This window comes from Mauremys mutica, chromosome 2, assembly GCF_020497125.1.
Source record: "Mauremys mutica isolate MM-2020 ecotype Southern chromosome 2, ASM2049712v1, whole genome shotgun sequence".
NCBI lineage: Eukaryota > Metazoa > Chordata > Testudines > Geoemydidae > Mauremys > Mauremys mutica.
The window spans coordinates 145918010-145934546 of NC_059073.1; the positions used below are offsets into that span (position 1 = coordinate 145918010).

The 16537-nt window shown below is 55.5% G+C and overlaps 1 protein-coding gene across 1 annotated transcript in view; it reads right to left on the minus strand.

Annotated features, from left to right (window-relative positions):
* Positions 1–374: 374 nt before the first annotated feature.
* The window catches only part of NUDCD3 (NudC domain containing 3), a 60227-nt gene continuing 44064 nt past the window's right edge, over positions 375–16537 (minus strand). Inside the window, exons 5-6 of the mRNA XM_045005650.1 lie at positions 5778–5966; positions 375–4274 (exon numbers count right to left, since the gene is read on the minus strand). Coding sequence (XP_044861585.1) covers positions 4164–4274; positions 5778–5966 — 300 coding nt within the window. The 3' untranslated portion in view covers positions 375–4163. The remainder of the gene's footprint in view (positions 4275–5777; positions 5967–16537) is intronic.

Genomic DNA, 16537 nt, shown 5'->3' on the forward strand with positions numbered 1-16537 from the left:
CTGGTGGGAAGATGTGGGTCAGAGCTAAAGGGTTAATCCAGCAGCCATGTGGAAAAGATCACACACCTTAGCCCTAGCTGCTCGCAGAATGGCAGAGCGGCTCCTCGCCCTCAGTGGGATCTAGCTAACTCCAGTTCTTTCCTCAAGGGGTGGGTTAGCCTCTAGGTTTAGCCATGGCTGCTGGGCACTGCTCTGCTTCGTGGCTCGGCTCTAAGCGCCGCCCGTGCCGGGGTGAATCCAGGGAGCAACCCCAAGGCAGGTGGAGCCTTGACTCTTTCCCAGTGACTTTGTCCCAGAAAAGCAGCAGGAGGCCGGATCCAGCCCAACGCATGTCCCCCAGAGGGGGGGTTCCTCACACTGAGTCACATACGTGTGCACACAGTTGCTCGGATATAAACCTGTTTATTGCAAAGCAAGGGGGAGGCAGACAAATCCCAGCGCAGCTGCCTGTGGTGGCCATGGGGTGCCGGGCGCTGACTTCTGGGTGCTGCCTGCTTCCCTGCCAGCCTCTGAGCCGCACTGCGAGAATGAAGCAGGCTGCGCCCACCGCAGCTCGGGCAGCTGGAGACGCTTGGCCTGTGGGCCACCCCGGCCTGGAAGAGACCCGCAGAAGAGGAGACAAGAACAAAGCGAGAATAACCACTAGGTAGCCTCCAGGCTGAGGGAGAGAAGCTACAGGCACTGACCCAACCAGGCCTAAAGGAGAGGGGAGCTGGCCAGCACAACACACGGGCTGGGCTCCTTTACACAGGCAGAGGAACTGAGTTACCCCAGGAGCAGGAAACCCAGCTGTGATGGAGACGGGGCAGAGAGTCTAGGCCAAGAGGCTATTCTAGGGGGTGGCTCCCAGGCACTGACGAAAAGGGGGTGTCGATCCCAGCCTGAGAAGCACTGGTCTGAGCTCCTAGGCTGAGGTCCTGTGGGGCACACGCACCCAGGCTGGCTGGGCTGCTCCGCTCCTGCTGGGGCAGGGGCAGGGATAAGCCAGCAGGATCTGGGGAACAGGCTGCGGGCCAGGGCAGGCTGAGCTGGGCTCGCCCAGGGTGCAAGCCCAGCAGCACGAGTAGCAGAGCGGCAGTTGCCCATGGCTAGTGACCACCCCATAGCCATGTATTTGGATAGCGGAGAGCTGCAAGCCCCCACCCGCCACAATCGGGCCCTGCACGGGGGGGTCCATGTAGACCACAGCATCTGTGTTTTCATGTCCCCCTTAAAGCCACACTAATTTGCCCCCCCCCATCACAGCTCTCACATGCTCAGTAGAGACTTCTAAGAGCGTAGCAGCTAAAGTCCCCCCAAGCTGAGCAGCGCGGCAAGGGCAGCTCGGAGCCGTGTCAGGTCCGTCACCTGAGCTGAGAGCAGAGAGACTCGCCTGTGCTCTCAGGCTATGTCTACACCGCAGCTGGGCACCAGCTGCCCTCGCGGGACTCAAACCAGTGTGGCCATGGTGCCTGGGGCTCTCAGGCCCAACCCTGCTGGAGCTGCCGTGCCCACCTAGCTCGTTTTAGCGCAACACATCTGTGCTTGAGCCACTCGACATGTCTACCTGGCTTGGGAGGCTTGGTCCCAGCTGCACTGTAGCCACACCTGTCATGACCCCGAGGGCTGGGCCCCCGCAGCATGGAGGAGGAAGCTGCCCAATGGATATGCAAAGGGAACAAATGCCAGACCAGCAGGGGGCAACAGATTGGCATAAGGAGCCAAAGGTGGGTGCTGTCGGGGAGGGAAAGTGGGCTGGGGATTTGAGTAGACGAGGGGCCAGGGAGGGCCTGGAAGTCAGTAGGTTGAGCAGGGGAAGATTGCAAAGGGACATGGAGCTGGGGGTGCAGGGGACCGGCTGGGCAAGAAACCTGGGACTGAGCCAGTGGGACGGGGAAGGAGAGAGATCTGACAGGGATGCAGCGGGAGAACTGGTATCAGCTGGGCAGAGACTAGGACAAGAAGCCTGCAAGGGGAGCGGGGGGAGGTACAGCTTGGGACTGGGCGCCAGTGGGGAGGGGCAACTGGAGATCATGGAGGGGGAAGAGGGAACAGATAAGGAGCCAGGAGGAAGGGCAACTGGGACTGGCTGGGCAAGGAGCTGAGGGGCAAAGAGCCGGGAATAGACTGGAAGTTGGAGGCAGACGAGAACTCGCTGGGCACAGAGCCTGGGGCTGTAATAAGAAGTCTGAGGAGTGAAGATTGGATTGGCCGGGTGAGGAGAGTGGGACCAGGGGCAGGGAAGAGCCAGGCTGGAACAAGGCCACTTTGGAAGGGACAGAGCAGGAGTCAGGCTTGGGAGGCAAAATAAGTTATGCCCACAATATTCCTCTCCTGCACCTGGAACCCAAGAGTCCTGAGTCTCACCATTCCTCCACTGTCAGCAAATAGCTGTAAAACCCACTGGCTGAGAATCCCATCCCCCTCTCGTGCTGGTCCACAGCGAGGATGACAACCTACGGCTGCTATCAGTCAGTCCGTTAGCTCAAGAAGCAGAGGTCTGGGGGCAGGATCTACAGGTTTCAACCCTGCTGATGATCCACGGGGTGCTAATGGGATTCCTCTTGGGCTTGTTTCCAGCTTGTTCTTTTAAGACCCTAGGAAGTTTTACACACACACACACACCCACCCACCCACCATGATTAAGGTCGCAAATCAAAAGCTAGGAAATGCCCAAATGAAGGTTGTCTAGACAACCTTAATTCACCCCGTGTGTGCGCATTAGGATACAGCCTTTAAGGACATGGTCACATGCTATTATTTCTGAGTCCCCCATGGGGCTCGCTGCTACAGTGGGCACCGGCAGCCTGAGGGTGGCCAGTTTTCCAGGCCCTGACCTGCTTGGGAGAAGGGCGGGGCATCAGTGTGGTTTCTTGGCAATGGAGAGGACACAGGATGCAGCACAGAGGGTGACCTGGATGGGTCTGAGCGCTTGGCTTTAACGTCTTCAGAGGGGAGCATCTGCAGACCAGCCCCACCATATCTGGCTTGAACAGTGCTGGCCAATACGCTGGCTAGATGGACACCCGCCACAGTGCCCCTTTTAGCACGAGACCTTGAGCGGAGTGAGGGCGCAGCTCCCAGGCTGGGAGGCTCGCTCCGAGCTGTAGCGTGGACACCCCCTCAGTAGCTGGGGACACGATGCTCAATAAAGCGGCCGCTAGTTTTGGGTGCCCAATGAGATGCCGCTAGGGCTCAGTTTTCAGACTCCCAAGCCAAGCAAAGAGAGCGGGAGCTGCAGGTGCTTGCTGCCTCTGGAAATCAGCCCCCAGGTGCTTTAGGCACCCAAAGCTGGGCTGACTTCACAATGTGAGCCCTAGGGGGTTGTGTATATAAGCTTATCTTTGCAAAGGCAGGCACAGGGCAGGCCTGGCCCCTCAATCTCTGCCAGAGGCAAACCCTTGTTAATGTAACCAGCAACTCTCAGCACCCCAGCTGCCACGGCCGACGGAGAACTGGACGCCTGCGGGTAGATCCGTGGGCGCAGAGGGCAGAGTGCCACACTTGGGCCCATGCCCAGACACTTTGCAGGTGTACAGCGCTTGGAGCATAGCATGGTCTGTGCCATCTCCGCCACTAGGTGTCCGAGGCTGCAGCTTTACCCTCCCGCTGCCAGAGCGCTGGGGGTCTGAACACAGTTAGATACGGCCACCACAGACCACCTCAATGGAGGCAGCGCTGCCATCTCGGGGGCTCAGGCACAGGGGGCTGGGGCAGACTCCCCACAAGCAAGAAAGACAAACTTCAAAGTCACCTCAACAAGCATAATCTATTCCTGAAAAACAACAGCCGCCCATGCCCCCCCCCGCCCCCCCCAGCAGCAACCGGGGCCATCGCCAGTGAGAGAAAGGGAAATGCTACCTCAGCCGCTGGTTGCCGTGGTGACAGAGGACGTAGTTCTGCATTTGCTAGGCCTGCCCCACATGCATCTCAAACGCGCCAAGCTGGCACTCCCCCCTCCCCCCCAAACCACACCCCCGCCCCAGCCGGTTGGCGGCTGGCTGTCTGCAAACAGCCCCCGGTGGCAGCGCCGGGATAAAGGGGCGGCTGGACGTCACTCATGGGAGCAGGCAGAGGGGGAAGCCCAGGCTTTGCCCCCGCACTAGCTGGTTACACACAGTGGCGCTGGCATTGGCCTCCGAGCCCACGCGTGGATGTGATTTTCCCTTCCTCGCTGAGCGTCGTCAAAACTGCACGGCCCCAGGGGAGATGTTGAACATGGCGGGGTCGAACTTCTGGCCCCGGAACGGGGAACCTTCCACGTCCCAGCCCTTCTTCAGCATCTCGTGCACCTTCTGAAAATGCAACGCACTCGAGTCAAGTGTACTGAGGAAATACACAGCTGACGGAGACACGGTCCTGCCACCCCAGCCTGGTCTCAATGCCCCACTGGTCTCTGCCGTTCCCCAGCTGGGGGCCACCACCCCTTCTCCTCAATCGAGTGCCTCAAAACCCTCAGGCTTTTACAGCTGTCTCCAAGAAATGAGTTTAAGGAACCCCCCAAGCGAGCTCCGCACCCGGCCTTCCCAGCAGCCTGCAGACTCAGGGAGTGGCTAAGCTCAGGGTCTGCGCCAAAGAACAGAGAACGAAGAGGCACCAGCTCATTTCCCAGAGAGCTCTGCACTTCAATATCAAGCTGAAAGGTGCCTCCTGCATTAGTCTCTCCGCCTCAGAGCCACTGAGCTAGGCTCCATGACAGACCTGCACTCAAGCCCTGCCCTGGGGCAGTGAGATGGCACTCAGACCGCTCCCCCTCTGCTCCTGATAAAAGTCACCCTGCTGGGCCACTGCTACTATGGGAGAGTGAGTAGGAGCCGACTCTGCACCGGTGGCTGCTTGCTACCAACAGACCCTGGGTCACTGGGATGACGGGAGACGCCAGCTTCGCTTTGTGGTGATGCAAGGCCATTCGCCAGCCTGTGGAGTCTAGGCTCCCTGGGTATCGGGGGAAGGCAGCGGAAGTGATGTGTCCCTTTTTACCTCCAGATGGCAGGACACGGACCGTTCCTGGCCACCCTCAGCAATCTTGGCTGTTTCACCTGCAGGCTCGTGCTCCAGGCAGGGCTGTGGCTCACAGACGGCAGAGGCCAGGCTAGCCGTTACCCGCTTGCTTCTGGGTACAGCTCAGCAGGTTAGGACCTGCATACCTGGGCGATTGCCTCTCCCCCATGCCCGGCTGTGACGGACAAGACCCCCTCTTGCTGCCAGTCCTTGCCTAGCTCTCTCCAGAACGGCCGGCAGGGCTCTCAGAGGACTGCGGACTATGGAACGCATGGTGGGTGGGCCGCGAGGACTGGGAGGGTATGGAGTGAGGCTCGCCTGCACAGAGGGTGCGGGAGAGGCGTGTGGGGATTCCAATGCTTGCTGAGCGCCAACGGGGGGGTGGGTGGGGTAGGGGTGTGTGTGTGAGATGGAGGAGTCAGCATTGCCACACAGGATGCAAGGTCCAGGCAGCGAATGGCTCTCCTGGGTGCACATCAGAGTATGCAGCTGTTTACGCTAACAGAACTTCAATGGCAGGCAAGATGGTGGCGCTCAGCTCCCCGGAGATGGCTCATGGAGTGGGATCCATTCGAGTCAGAGCAGCCGGGGCCCCTCAGGAAGCCAGGGTAGGTCTACGGCTCCCAGCAGTCACAGCGGGCAAGAGGAGGGACGGCGTTTGCTGCTAAGCCCCTTCTCAGTCCAGCCAGGTGCAGCCATCCCTTAGCGCCTGGGGCGCGGAGTCAGAACAAAGTGATCAGCAAGGATCTGCCCAGCCAGCCGACCTCCCGCTTCCCCGCAAGCGGCGAAGGACCTACCAGCTCATGGCTCTGGGGCTTGCCCTGCAGCTTCTGGTGGTAGTCGAAGGTCAGCCTGTCCAGCACGGCGTGCTCCTCTTCGTCCACCGTGGCCATGGAACGCTCCTTGTTGATCTTATCCACGTCAATCGGCTCCTCCCCCTCCAGGATGGCGCTCCACCAGTACTCCCCCACCTTGTTTAGGCTGATCTGGGGACACAAAAGCACCGTCAGCCCAGCAAGCAAGAGACAAGGTGCAGCCAGCCAGCCAGGCCTGGGCCCGGAGGGGAGCCCAGTCCAGGAGTCACCGCTCTAGGCAAGGCAAGAAATGAGGTCTCCTGACGGAGCGTCAGTGCCTGTAGGAAGCAGGGGCACCGGAGCTTGCCCAGAAGCAGCAGCTGTAAAAGCTCCTCAACAGCGTTTCACTGGCTATGCTCTAACCCTAACGAATCAACCGGCTGGCAGCTCCCAGTCAAGGGGGCCAAATAAATACAGAGCAACAGAAGTTCTGCTGCAACCAGAGCGGCTCGATACGCACAAGGAAATCAACTTCAACGATTGTTCCATACAGCTCCCTGCTCCCAGAAATCTTTGGGCTAAACTACATTTATCACCCACCACTGACCCCCTCACCTGCACCCTGCCCACTAACCCGCTACCATGGGGCTACTGCTGGCATCAGTGGCTACATCCGTGTGCCTGACTTCCTCCTTTCCCTCCCAAACACGGACCGGCCCAAGGCTCAGGAGAGGGAATACTGGGCATTTGACAATGGCCCCCGAGGGTTCGAAATGGGTGCTATATACAGCTAGAAAGGGGAGAGTCTAGCCTTCCGGTAGGGTCACAGGACACTGGATTCACACCCCGGCCAGAAACACCACACTTCTGTGCTGAAAAGCCGCTTACTTCATTTTGAGATGGTGCCCATTTTCTTTGCTGTCGAGTTGCCCTGAGGGAACTCTGGGCGTTAGCCTAACGCGGCACCGTGTGGGGAGGATGAAGGCTTTATGGGCACTCATTTGGGAGAGGGTGGGGGGGGAGAGGATGAGTTATGAGTTATGCGCCCATCCCAAGTCTTTATACCCTCCCACACCAACAACTATTCACTGTGCGGCTTCTGCTCAACCGTTGCTACACCAGCTGGAGCTCTGCCCACTGAAGGGGTCGTTCCTCATGCTAGCAAGAAGCAGTGCCCTGGAGGACGTTTTACCATGCCAGCAAAGACTGCCACCCAGTGGGAACATACACGGCTGCCAGGGTGTGCCCCCTCACTATGTACTGCCACAGAGGAAACAGGATTTACCATGCTACGCACTGCCACATAGCCAAGGAGAGCTGGGTCAGGGAGACCTCTGTCTCATTCGCTCTTCCTTCAGACGCTGCTTAATCCAGGATTCTGGCTCTCTGCACTGGATCTACCCAGAGTTCCCCTCTCTTTCCTTCGCCACCCTTAATACTAGTATTTCCATTTTACGAAGAGAACTAAGGCACAGAGGGGGGACCAGACCTACCCGATGTCACGCGGAGTCAGTGATCGCGATGGGAGTGGAACGCTAGAGTCCTGGTTCTAGCCATTAGGTAACGCTCCCCTACCCACGTGGGCCTCTGGCATCTGTGGGCTGGGGGGTTCACTCTAACCATTCCAGTTTCTCTCTGCATCCCAGCCCACAAGTAGGAAAGCGAACGGAGGGGCTGGCTTGCATATGCCCTTTAGCATGGAGTGGTGTCTCCCTTCACACCCAATGCCAGTCTGTTCTAATGACTAGACAAGTTGGTGGGTTGTTTGACTCCACATGGTGAGTTTTTAAACCTGTCCTTCCATAGCAATTCTTAACGATCAACCCCACCAGAGGGCTAGCTGGTTTTGCAGCCAAGCAGTGCAGGACATCCAGGATTCTCCTTCAAAGAGACATGGGGCCCGCAGTCTCCACCCTCACCCCACTCTCAGCAAGGCAGGTGTCCCTCTGGAGAGCCAGCTCAGCATGCCCCCCAAGTCCAGTCCAACAGCAGACACATCAAATCTTGAATTAAGAAACGGCTCAAGAACTCGAGGGCACAACTGCAGCTTCCTGATTGGCTGGCAGTGATGTCATCCCCAGGTCTGTGAGGCCAATAATTCGCAGGCCCTGACTTTTATTTAAATGGATAGATTCCATTTCATAACAGCTGTGACGAGAGGCCGTGCGTTTCATAGCCACTGCTGAACTGGGAATGGCTCCTGGCTTCAATGCCTGCCGTCGCGGTGCAGCCCCAGTGGGCCAGAACCACCTGGCAATGGGGTTACGGCTTATTCTTTAAACCCAATGCCAGAGTAAGGCTGGAGAGCTGATAAAAGACAACTGTGTGCTTAAGGTGATACAGAACGAGCAGGACTCGCCCCTAACCGCCCACAGGCTCAGAGCAGAGGGACCTGTCAGACGCACCACTTGATTAAGAAATTCAGACCCTCTCAGAGCCGGCTAACGACTCCGCTCGTGTGCAGCCCAGAGAGGAGCCCTTGGCACAGCGATTTCACATTTCACTAACCCAGAACAGAGTCCTGCCTCAGCTCCCATCAGTCTCATCTCCCATGCACGAGCGTGGGCGGGAAGGAGGCTGAAATGTCACACGCTTTTAGCTGCCACCCCTGCTTGGTGGGGAACGCCTGCCCCGGCGTGTGTGATGCAGAACCTGCTCTGTGACAGGAGACGGGGCCAGGAACGGCTAGCAGGAGGGGAAAACAGCACTTTGGAGGCTGCCTGGGAGTCTCACTGCCATGTGAAGACAGTCACCAACGTCAGAGACAGCCCCAGCAGCTCTGCCTATGGCCAGCAGAACAGGGGTGGGCAGAAGATTTTCCTTCATAACTAGGGTGACCAGACAGCAAGTGTGACAAATCAGGACAGGGGTGGGGGGTAATAGGAGCCTATATAAGAAACAGACCCAAAAATCGAGACTGTCCCTATAAAATCGGGACATTTGGTCACCCTATTTATAACGCTTTCAACAGGCCGGGCCAGAGCCCAATGTCCTGGGCTGCAGTCATGGCTGGGGGGGGCGGGGGCAGGGGGGAGATGACACAGCAGAGCCAGGTGAGGGAGAAATGTACGTGTGTAAACATCACATTGAGACAAACATGGAAGCAGGAGCGGGGAATCCGATACAGATAGGAGCTCCTCGCAATCAGTATTTCTCTTGCCCACGGTGCTGGGGCCAGCCGAGATGTTTTTTGGGGTTTTTTTTCCAGTGTGTTTTTTATTTTAACAATAATCTCAGCAGTGAAGAAGATATATGGCATGCGTTGGCACCTCTGCAAGATCATCAATAAAGTCAGACAATGCAATTTAGTCAACGCTCTCAACAGCTCCGGAGGGGAAACATGGGCAGAAGTGCACAGCTATTAAAGTTATGAAGCAAGGAGATTTTCTCCCGAGCAAAGGAAAGAAGCCGGTTAACAGAGGAGAGGAGGGCAGGGGCACTTTGGGATCAAGCCCTCTGGGCAAGAGGAGCCAGGAAAATATTCCAACACAGATAGCGCCAGGGATTCCAGCCAAACTGGTGCGTTCCTTCCCCATGTCATTGCACAGTTCGGCTTTAGAGACAGAGGAATGACTGCTGAACTGTGAGCACAGGCTTCCAACCTGCAGGTGACTAAGCCGGGTCCAGCTGGACTCTCCCTTCCATTAGGGATCTCTCCATTAGGAGCAGCAATCGGGGCCTGGCGTAGGCCATGGCATCTACTGCAGAACCACCTAAGCTCCAAAATCAAACCCTGCTCTGAAGGCAGAATTATTCATTCCCTCCTGGACTTTTCTATGGCGCTCCTCACTCCAGGAGCTGAATGCTTCACAAACACCATGTGTGCGCGCATGGGGCATTATCCCCATTTTACAGAGGTGGAACTGAGGCACACAGAGATTAAGGACGAGAGTGTCCATTCATTATGGGTGCCCAATTTGAGGTGTCTACGGCACGAAAGTAGTAAGCATTATAGAGCCCGTCATGCATGCCAAGCGCAGCTTCCAGCGACTTCAGTTGCAGCTGCGAGCGCCCAACATGCCCGTGAATCAGACCCCAGCGTCTCAAGTTGGGCACCTGGAAGATGAGGAACACAGGGAGTGACCAGCTGGGAGTAAGTGACTTGCCCAGCATCACATAGGAACTCTGTGGCAGAGGCAGGGATTAATCCATCTCTACAAAGCAGCGTTCAACTGCCTAAACCACAGGGCCAGGCTATATTCCTGCAGTCGCCTGCTCGATTCACTACACACCTTCCAATTTCTGCAACAAGCAAGGCAGGGGTCCTACAGACCAAGAGTTCTCAACCTTTTTCTTTCTGAGTCCCCCCCCCCAATGCTATTAAAAACTCCATGGCCCAGCGGGGGCAGGGAGGGCCTCGGGGCAGGGGCCTTGGGCATAGGCATAGTTTGACTTCTATTTTACGGGGGCAGGGGCCAGCGGGGCTCGAGCCAGCTCTGCACAGCAGGGTCCAGAGAGGGAGTGCCATCTCCACCCCCTGACTCACCTAAGCAGGCCACCCAGCCTCCAGGTTGCGGGGTGGGCAACCAAAAATTATAACTCAAAGGTGGGGAGCTTAGCTCAAAAAGTTTGAAAACAGCTTATGGTGCAAGCAAGAGGGTAGCTAGGGGCTGTGTGCAGACAGGGGGTAGCTCACAGTGCAGGGACGGGGGCTGTGTGTTGGCAGAGAGCTCCCCTGCGGTCCCTGTTCCTGGAGGGGTTTGCCAGCCACGGAGCTGGGTCTCCCCACCCGGGGGGCTCTTACTGGCTGCCTCTGTGGAAGCAACAGGGCTGGGAGCTGAGGAGCAGCTTCAACCTAGGACATCAGCAGCAGGGGCGGCTCTAGCGATTTCGCCGCCCCAAGCATGGCGGCACGCCGCGGGGCGCGCTCTGCCGGTCGGCGGTCCCGCGGCTCCGGTGGACCTCCCGCAGACGTGCCTGCGGAGGGTCCGCTGGTCCCGCGGCTCCGGTGGACCTCCCGCAGGCACGCCTGCAGATGCTCCACCCCAGCCGCGGGACCAGCGGACCCTCCGCAGGGACGCCTGCAGGAGGTCCACCGCTTGGAGCCGCCTGCCGCCCTCCCGGCGACCAGCAGAGCGCCCCCCGCGGCATGCCGCCCCAAGCACTCGCTTGGCGTGCTGGGGCCTGGAGCCGCCCCTGAATCAGCAGGAGACAAGGGAACGCTGCGGCTACCTGCTCCATGGCACCAGCTTCCCGCCTCCGACCTGGCCAGAGGGTGGGGAGAGGAGATGTGGGGAGGGGAGGTGGAGCTGCTCCTGGGACTGCTGGGCTCTTCCACTGCAGTTTGTGGGGGGGGGAGCAATGCCATCCATGTTCCCAATTCTGCCCGACAGGGAGCACTAGGGCTCGGGGGTCCGAGCCTGTGAGCTTCAGCCCCACGCCTCCCGGCTTCAGCCCCACGGGGTGTGCCAGGAATCAGGGCTTCAGTCCCACGGAGGGCACCGGGGCTTCAGCCCCAGCTCCTGACTTCAGCCCTGCGGGTGGCGCTGGAGCTCTGGGTTTCAGCCACAGGGCCCTGCGGACCCCCGATTGAGAACCACTGCCACAGACAACAGCTTCATTAAGGGTTGATCCTGTCTCACTATAAAAAAAAAAAAAAAAAGGAGGGAGTTTTGCCATTGGGTTCAAAGGGAGGAGTGTCCCCTTCCTACACAATCCTAAATCATTCCCTGAGCACTGTCCCATCCTGTCAACCGAATGAAGCCGGGTCCTGTGGTAAAATTGCACATGCTCATGTATTGAAGACTATCATAATGCAGACACTCGAGGGGCCTGAGTTAAGATGGGGCTGAGCAGTCAGACAGCAGCCGACCTAGCAAACCCTAAAGAACAGAAGTACCCTGTAGTCTCCACCGCCCCGCAAACCGCAACACACATGGCCCAAACGATGGGTTTTGCACATCCACAGCAAACCTGTTGGGGCAGCATGAAGAGAACCGAATCGCACTGCAAAGAGAAATACTGACTTGACCCGCACTATTCATTTCCTTATTGAATTCAATACAAATCAAAACTTTGTGCACTGATTCTTAGACCCTGAGGCCAGAAGGGACCATTGTCACCACCTAAGTCTGACTCCTGTAGAACACAGACCATGGGACTTCCCTGAAGCTGCTCCAGGACAGGGAGGGATAGCTCAGTGGTTTGAGCATCGGCCTGCTAAACCCAGGGTTGTGAGTTCAATCCTTGAGGGGGGCCATTTAGGGATTTGGGATTGGTCCTGCTTTGAGCAGGGGGTTGGACTAGATGATCTCCTGAGGTCCCTTCCAACTCTAATAATCTATGATTCTATGACTTCCAGCTGATGGCTGAATTCAGCACTTCAGGGCCCCAGAAACCATGGGTCATTCTGCAGGCCAGAGGTCCAGATTGCTGCTGAGCGCACAGGGCCTTGACCAGCCAGCACTTGACGCGTCTAGAATGCCTTTCAACCAGAGGGGCCCCAGAGCCCCTTACAGGCTTTTTAGAAGGGTCATTCACCGCTGGTTGAAATGGAGGGAGAACGCAGCAGCTGGACTGGTTTATAAGAGGGAACCAGCAGGGCACCTTCTAGAACTGAAGCTTCATTTTGCCGCCCCAAAGGCCCCCTAAAGTTACCAGAGCCGATATTGTGCAGGCTGCAGGAGTTATCCCCTCCTGGTGTGGAATGTATTCTTGCTACAGCACGGTGTGCTCTGAGCTGTACAAAGCAATGAGGCAGCCAGGGGAAGGACCTGGACTGTAAGTAAGGGAAAGTAATAGACACAGGGGCCCAGATCCTCAAAGGCATTGAGGTGCCTAACTTCCATGGGTGTCCAGGGGAGTTAGGCACCTTATCTTTGAGGATCTGAGGGACCAGTGTCACCAGGGATTCAGGGAAGACTCTTGCTGAGAGGACCGAGGTGTAAGTTGAACAGATGGAGCCGAGGGGGAAGCCTGGTCAGTCTGGGTGAGGGAAGAGGTTCCAAGGATGATGGGATGGGACTGGAGATGAGATGAGAGATAGGAATGAGGCCTTGGATAGAGGAGTAAGAAACTGATTGATGGTAGATAGGGGCTAAGCACCGAGGAGGGCAAAACATGAGGCCGAGAAGCCTGATGCTGATGTGGATTCTGCTTGTCTCAGTCGAAAGACAGCACTGGCACAGCGCACCAGCCCGCTGCCCCATGAAGGGACACAACTCAGGAGGGCAGAGCACCACCTCCTTGCACCCAGTCCCTGCAGCAGAGCACCTCTCCTGGGGGCACTGGGGTCAGCACCCACTGTCCCAAGAGCCAGAGGGTTTTCCATAGGTGGGAGGTCTGCCATCAAGCACAGACTGGGTTCCACCCTGGTTAGCTTGTCGCAGTGGTCCAGATCCTGCAAGACCTGCTGTGTTGGGATGTGAACGGGAGGGAGGAAGCAAAAGACTTTAAAAATAACATCCCAGGGGAGGGAGAGAACAAGGTAGGAAGGGGAACAAATTACAGGGCTGAAGTACTAAATGCCAACTTTACTTCAGCTCCAGCTAGAGAAGAATGTCAGTAATGAGCAATCAGGTAGCAGAGAAGGAGGTGAACAGCCAAACGAGAGAAGCAGCAGAATTGTTCAAGAGCAAGTGAGGGAATATTGGGAGGGTGGGGAGCCTGCTTAAAAATCAGCAGGCTCCAATGGAACCTACTCAAGGACATTAAAGGAATTAACTTGGAGCCATCGCCAACTGCTCATGGAAGGCAGGAGAGGTCACTGGTGTCGGGGCGATTTTCGACACAGGAACAGAAGAGATCTAGAGAAGTAGAGACCAATTATTAACATCGCCCCAGTAGCTCCCTGGGTGCTATGCAGACAAGTTCTTTCATAGCTGTTCTAGGCAGGACTTTGTAACAAATTCAAACAGCCTGTCTAGCAAACGTGGGGTTGGGTGGGGGGATGTGTTGTGCACAACACCGAGCACAGGTTTCTAAAAACAGCTCATGCAAATCTATTTTAATCTCACTCTTTGACAAGCTAACTGGTGTAATGGAGAAGGGGAACGCAGAGGAGATTATACACAGGACCAGGAGTTTGCAAAGGCACTTCACACAGTGTCACATGACAGTCACCGAGAAACTAGAAAGATGCAGGCTAGCTAGGACAGTGAAGCCAGAGAGACAATAAAAACTGAGCTTAGGTGTTTGGAGAGCACAGGTCCAGCTAGCATCCAAGCACTAAAAGGCATCAAGAAATGGTAAGAGGTAGAGAATTAGGTTGGGAAATTACAGCCATTGGATTTCTTCCTTTGCTGGACTAAGACTCTAATGTGTTTCACAAACATGCTGGAGGAGAGGATGGAAAATACATTGATCTTTAGTCTGGTCACCTGCAAATTGGACGTAATTAAACAAGACACTTCAGTGGTGCTCCTTTTAGGCAGAGACTAAGGGAGCATTGAGGAGGATAAATGCAGAGGAAACCAGCATAAGAAACTGGAGGACAAATTGGTTAAACAGGTAGACTGTGGCATCTTGGGGACAAAAACTATAGGACAGCGAAACAGAGAGGAGTACAGGAAAGCCGCTAGGATGGGGTGGATGGATTACAAGGAAAATTAACCCGATTAGCCCTGTTTGTATTTAATAATAATAAGAAATAATAATAATAATCAGGAGAAAATAAACGTTGACTAAGATGAGCAGGGGAAGGAGGAGACGTGGTGCAGGATGGGGTGAGGAAGCTGGAAGTGAGATGAGGAACAGATGAGAGACAAGAAGCAGGGAGCTGGAAGGCGCAGAAAAGGGAGCTGGAGAAGCAGACAAATAGACACCCTTGTGTAATCAAAGAGCTGCAGGGCATGGGGAGCACTGCAACCCTCTGCTTACACACTTACCTGGCGTGCCATTAGAGGGGCATGGCAGGGTCCATGGGCTAAGGGAAAGGACATACCTACAGCCTGGAAAACTGAGATGGGATTGTGGAAGACGGAGAGAGCCTGGACAGGAGAAATATGAAATCTCTCAAACTAAGATAAAAAATGGTGGATTTCAACTCAAGAAATCAGTCTGAACAGCAGACTGACCCCCTCAGTAAAGGCAGACTGCTGGGAGCAGAGCAGACATCACCACCCTGAATAGGCAGATGGCCCTAGCCTCAATTATGGACTGGCTAGAAGCCACCTGAGAGACAGGGTGGGTGAGGTCAGATCTTTTATTGGGGAGAGACATGAACTTTTGAGCTTACCCACCTTGTCTCTCTAATAGCCTGAGACCAACCTTGCTACAACAATGCTGCCTCCATCTAGAAGCCACCTTTCATACCAATCTTGTCCCTGCTCCCAATGTCTGCAAGATGGACAGCTTGACAACAGGTACATGTCTGCTGTGAGCCTGCGTGCGCACAGAAGCAGCTCTGTGCGTGGGGCTCCGCTGATGTGTGCTCAGCTCAAAGAGCATGCTGTGCACCTGTTTGTTTTCTGTGCAGCGGGCAATCGCTCGTCGCTGATCTCAGTAACTCCTAACCCTTTCTCCACAATGACCCCACAGAGCAGTGCTCAGGAGAAGGTTGGACTATTGCTGCCAATGCCCCAGCTGCGGGGAACGCTGTAAGGATCCCCCATGAAGAGTCACTCGACGTGTTTGCTTTGGCTGCTCTCGCTTCCTGTGAGCGCGGCGGTGACCGTAAGTTTGGCCAGCACACACAGCTGTGGGAAATAAAACTTCAGAGTGCAACGCCGTGAAGTCATCACCACTGGATTTTAAATGGGCAAGTGCTGCAGAAGGACAAGCTTGTGTTGCTTAACCAATCGCAAACCAGAAACAAGACCAGGCGGTTTACCTAACCCGTACAGCTCACACACCAAATGCTTGCAGGGAGCTGTGCGCAAGCAAGAGTTACAACAATTCATTAACAAACGGTCGAATTGCAAACAATGAATGAAGCCGAGGAACCAGCAAACCACTCGTGTCTATTCTGTGAGCAGCAAAGGAGACAGTCCTGCTTGAGAATTACTCACTATTCTCCAATTACCTTCAAGTGTAATTTCATCTACCGCCTCATTGCCCTGCACCCCACACTCCCACCATCAATATGTTAGAAGCCAGATGGAGATTCTCACAATCCTCCATCGTTTTCACTCACTGATGGCCTGATCCAGCTTGCTCAAGGCAATGAAAGACTCTCGTCGACTCCAACGGGAGCTGGAGAAGGCCCTTGATCTTACTTCACCATCTCGCTGTCCCCTTCCTCCTCCAAATCAGTTATTTAACAAACACAAGTCCTCTTACTGACCTGGGAGCTCCCACGACTAACCTTTGCACAATCTGCAAAGCTCCTACAGAATGTCTTTGTTTCTTGTTTGTTTTCCTTATTCATCTAGTAGGGACCTTATTAAAACCTTTTCTGGAAAATCGAAGTAAATTACATCACTATTATCTGCTACTTTAACCTTCTCCAAAGGAGGTGACAGGTTAGAAGACATGGTTCTCTCTCACAGAAGCCATCCAAGAGTTACACAATTCTTTGGTTAGATTTCCAGTTTTCCTAGCATGACCTATCATAGGGTTTTATACAGCTGCCCATCACCGTAGTCTTCCATGTACTACCATCCGCAACAGTGCTGTCCCTAGTGGACATCATGGTACTGAGGTGTCTCCTCTGCCCTCCAGCTGGCTGCTTACCATTTTCCATTACCTCCTTGGGGAGCGGGGGGTATCCCTCTAGTGACCCAAAGCCTGGTGGTGCAATGGAGCACCAATAATCCTCTCCTCCAGATTGCAGGAAGCTACGTGGAGACTCAGGAAAGGGGCACTTGGTCCATTTGTGCAACATC